This window comes from Austrofundulus limnaeus, unplaced genomic scaffold (assembly GCF_001266775.1).
Source record: "Austrofundulus limnaeus strain Quisiro unplaced genomic scaffold, Austrofundulus_limnaeus-1.0 Scaffold617, whole genome shotgun sequence".
Taxonomy (NCBI): Eukaryota; Metazoa; Chordata; class Actinopteri; order Cyprinodontiformes; family Rivulidae; genus Austrofundulus; species Austrofundulus limnaeus.
In genome coordinates, this window is record NW_013953019.1 from 93,815 (window position 1) to 97,794 (window position 3,980).

Sequence of the window (3,980 nt, forward strand, 5' to 3'; positions counted from 1 at the left end):
ACACACACACACACACACACACACACACACACACACACACACACACACAAAATCTGGTACAGCTGTCTTTATGGGGACCTGGCATTGACTTACAGCCTAACCCTGACCACAAACCCTACCTGACCCTAAAACTAACCTAAACTCAATTCACACCTGGGTCCTAAACTTAACCCCCAACCCACCAACGGCCTCTACCCTTATGGGGATTAGACTTAGGTCCCAATAAGTAGGTGTGTATGCCAAAAAAACTGTCCCACAACATAGGGAATACCAGTCCCCAGTCCCCCCCCCCACCCACCACACACACAAGCTATAAAAAATAGATATTTATTGCCTCTAAACTGATGATACATTTATATTTTTAACTCCATTTTCAAAATCATTTTTTATATGTTTAAGTTTCTACTAATCCTAAATAGGTAGAGGAATTTAAAATGAGCGCAAAATTTCAGCTTGGGGGAGGATGAAAACTAGTGGGGCCACCCCCAGTTGTGACACCCCTGGTGATTGACAGGTGATGTTCCATAGTGTAATGACAAGCTGGAGCCACAGCACCGCACATCTACCTACGAGTTTATACACTGTACTGCCTGGCCCAGGAGTTCAAACCTGGGTTTGGTGTTGGTGTTAGCCCTTATGGCCCAGGTCCAGCCTGAATTCTGGAATCTTGACAGCTATGGTTCCAATCAGGCTAGGCTGCTCATCATTTCTGTGTAGAAAAAAAAACCTCACTTACAGGCTGAGCCATTCCTATATTCTCCTCTCTGTCAACTTGCTCCAATTTCATTTAACACATCAGACATTGTCCAAAATTTACGTTCAAGCTGGAGAGAGCTCGCACCGGAGCAACCAGTTGTCATCATTTACCCAGAATGCTTTGCGATGTAAATAACATGGAGACATCTCTGTGACAATATATCTTTTAATTTTATAAAAACTAAACAGTTTACAGTATTTTTAACTTAAAGCCTTTGTGTCTCAGTTATAAAGAAGCTCTTTTGTGTTGTCAGCAGCTTCTGTTTGGGAGTTAAAACGGTCCAGCTCCGTCTGAACATGAGCCACCAGAGTTTAAAACACCACTGAGGGGCAGAGTGAATTAAACCTTCATGGCAAAATAAAAAGAGACAGAAAGTTCCCAATCAAAGGAAAAAAAGTGTTGAAAAGTCAATTTACTGTGAACTTTCTTCACGCTGTCTTAATTATAGTGATGCAGTAAACTCCACCCATCCAAGTAAACTGGATTAGCTGAAGGTTTAATGATTCCTGTGGTGGAAAATTGGCTTCCTGTGGCAGCATAAAACAGGATATTGATAAGGACAGATCAGCTGTGAGATCTTTATCCTTTTCTCTGTTATGCTGTATATTAAAAGACAGATTAATTAAAATTTGCCTCTTTCCTCACCAAGTCATTTAATTTCCTCTCCTGTCTTCTGTTTGCAGATTTCTGGTGAGGCCCTGAACAACATTCGGACCATTGCAGGTCTGGGGAAGGAGAAGAAGTTTGTGGAGACATATGAGGCCCATTTGGATGCTCCGTACGAATCGGCCCTGAAAAAGGCAAACGTATATGGAGCTTGTTACGGTTTCGCCCAATGTGTGGTCCTCTTGACCAACGGTGCTTCCTTCAGGTTTGGAGGATACTTGGTGGAACAAGAAGGGCTCCATTTCAGCCTGGTGTTCAGGTGAGAACAGGAAGTTTAWCTTGAGTTTTAGCTTCTTTTGTTAGATCCCAATCCAGTGAGGGCATATTCAATGTTCCTTGTGGTGAGGGTCTGCTCCCAGTGGGATGTGACCTTAATATCAATGTCTATTTATTTGCAAATAAAAACAACAAGAGTTGACCAAAGTGATTCACAATTCAGCCAAATGTATAAAACAACAAAGCAACATAAAAATGTAAAAAATAAGATCAATTCAAAATACAGAAATAGAACACTGAAAACTTTGGCTTTAGAAGAATCTCAAACTCTTCCAGAATGAAAGGTCAAGGAGTAAAATGAGTTTTAAGCAGAGATTTAAAAGTCTCAACAGTCTCAGCAGTCCGAATGCTAAGAGGTAAGCCATTCCAGAGTTTTGGTGCAGAAACTACAAAGACCCGATCACCTCTAGACTTTAGTCTGGATCTAGGAACATCTAAGAGRAACTGGTTGGATGACTGAAGTGCTCTAACTGAAGTGGGGATGTTAATGAGACCACACAGGTAGGATGGGGCCAGACCCTTTAAAGCTTTAAAAGTAAGCAATAAAATCTTAAAATTTATCCTAAAATGAACAGGAAGCCAATGGAGAGAAGCCAGAACCGGGGATATGTGTTTGTGTTTTTTAGTTCCTGTTAAAAGACGAGCTGCTGCGTTTTGGACAACTTGTAATTGATGTAGAGAAGATTTATCTAAACCAACATACAAAGAATTACAATAATCCAAACGAGATGTAATGAGAGCATTGAAACTTTACATCCTCTGTACCCAGGATCGTTTTTTTTTTTGGTCATGATCTCATGACGATGGATGAAGGTTGGAACTGGGGTTTGATCTGTCATTCCATCCTACTGTCACTTATGAACAAGACTTTCCACCAGTGGTACTTGTGAAAGCACTAATCAGCTAACAGTGAAACAATTTTTTTTATTGGATAAGCTTTTTCACTAACTTTAAAAAATCACTAGCAGACCAACTAGCTTCCACTAAATTAGGTTTTGCCAACTTTACGTTTGCTAACAGTTAGTTAACAAACTAACATCGACTGGTTTGTGTCAGTCATCAGTTTCAGATCTATTCAATTCCTTAGCAAGACAGTATGATTACGTTCACAGAGGCTTCAAATTTACTTTTTCCTCTTCTTCAGTGTGCACCAGCCTGTTGGACAAAATTTGCAGGCATTGACATAAGTTGTCTAAAATGACTAGACTGTTAGCTAAACTTGTAGAGATAGCATGTGATCCATAAAGAATGTCCAATACAAAATGATTATGTTTGTCATTATCAGTCTTTTTTCAGGCACAGTTAAAAGCTGCATCTTTAAAAATGGGATCATTTAGTTATTTTTGTTTGTCAGGGTGATCTCAGCTATCGTTACCAGTGGCACAGCTCTTGGCAGAGCCTCTTCTTACACTCCAGATTACGCCAAGGCTAAGATATCTGCAGCCCGATTCTTCCAGCTGCTCGACCGTGTGCCGTTAATCAACGTCTACAGTGACAAGGGCCAAAAATGGGTATGGAGAAATGTGTTGTGGTACATCAAAAAAATAAAATAAAATAAAAAAGAAGTAGGTCCTCTGGATGGGTTCTTCTTTAGTGAAACGTTTCGTCTCTCGTCCAAGAGACTTCCTCAGTCTCAAGAGTTTCAGGTGAACTCAGGTTACTCATCAGACTGAAGAAGTCTCTTGGACGAGAGACAAAATGTTTCACTAAAGAAGAACCCATCCAGAGGACCTAATTATTTTTGATTTTTGATTTTTTCTACCTGGATTACCTGACGTGTTGTGGTACAGTTGGCATATCTAACCTGCTTTTTATAGACCACTGGCCTAACCTCTGTTCTGGCCTCCTGCCCTTTGTGTGTTGTGTTTTCAGAATAACTTCCAAGGCAACATCGAGTTCATCGACTGCAAGTTCACCTACCCCACCAGGCCCGACATCCAGGTCCTGAACGGCCTGAATGTTTCAGTGAAGCCTGGCCAGACGCTGGCCTTTGTAGGCAGCAGTGGCTGTGGGAAGAGCACCAGCGTTCAGCTGCTGGARAGGTTCTACGACCCGGATCATGGCAGAGTGGTGAGARGAATAAATAAAACCTGAGAATTTTAAATGGCTACTGTACAATGGAGCTACGCTGAGTTTTGAAAATTGGTTAACGTGAATTGTGTGTTTTCGTTATACTATTTTTGGCCACACGAGGGTGTAGCGAGGCCCTACATCCACTTGACCCTCCTGCTGTCCTCGGATCAAAGTGACCCACATGGCCTTAGTTTTAAAGGAGACCAGG

General features: G+C 41.3%; 1 protein-coding gene across 2 annotated transcripts in view; it reads left to right on the forward strand.

Annotated features, from left to right (window-relative positions):
- abcb11b (ATP-binding cassette, sub-family B (MDR/TAP), member 11b) overlaps positions 1 to 3,980 on the forward strand; it is a 33,137-nt gene that overhangs the window by 23,567 nt on the left and 5,590 nt on the right. For both annotated transcript variants that reach the window (XM_014027111.1, XM_014027110.1), the window contains 3 exons: positions 1,441 to 1,682; positions 3,054 to 3,210; positions 3,572 to 3,769. In XM_014027111.1, coding sequence (XP_013882565.1) covers positions 1,441 to 1,682; positions 3,054 to 3,210; positions 3,572 to 3,769 — 597 coding nt within the window. The remainder of the gene's footprint in view (positions 1 to 1,440; positions 1,683 to 3,053; positions 3,211 to 3,571; positions 3,770 to 3,980) is intronic.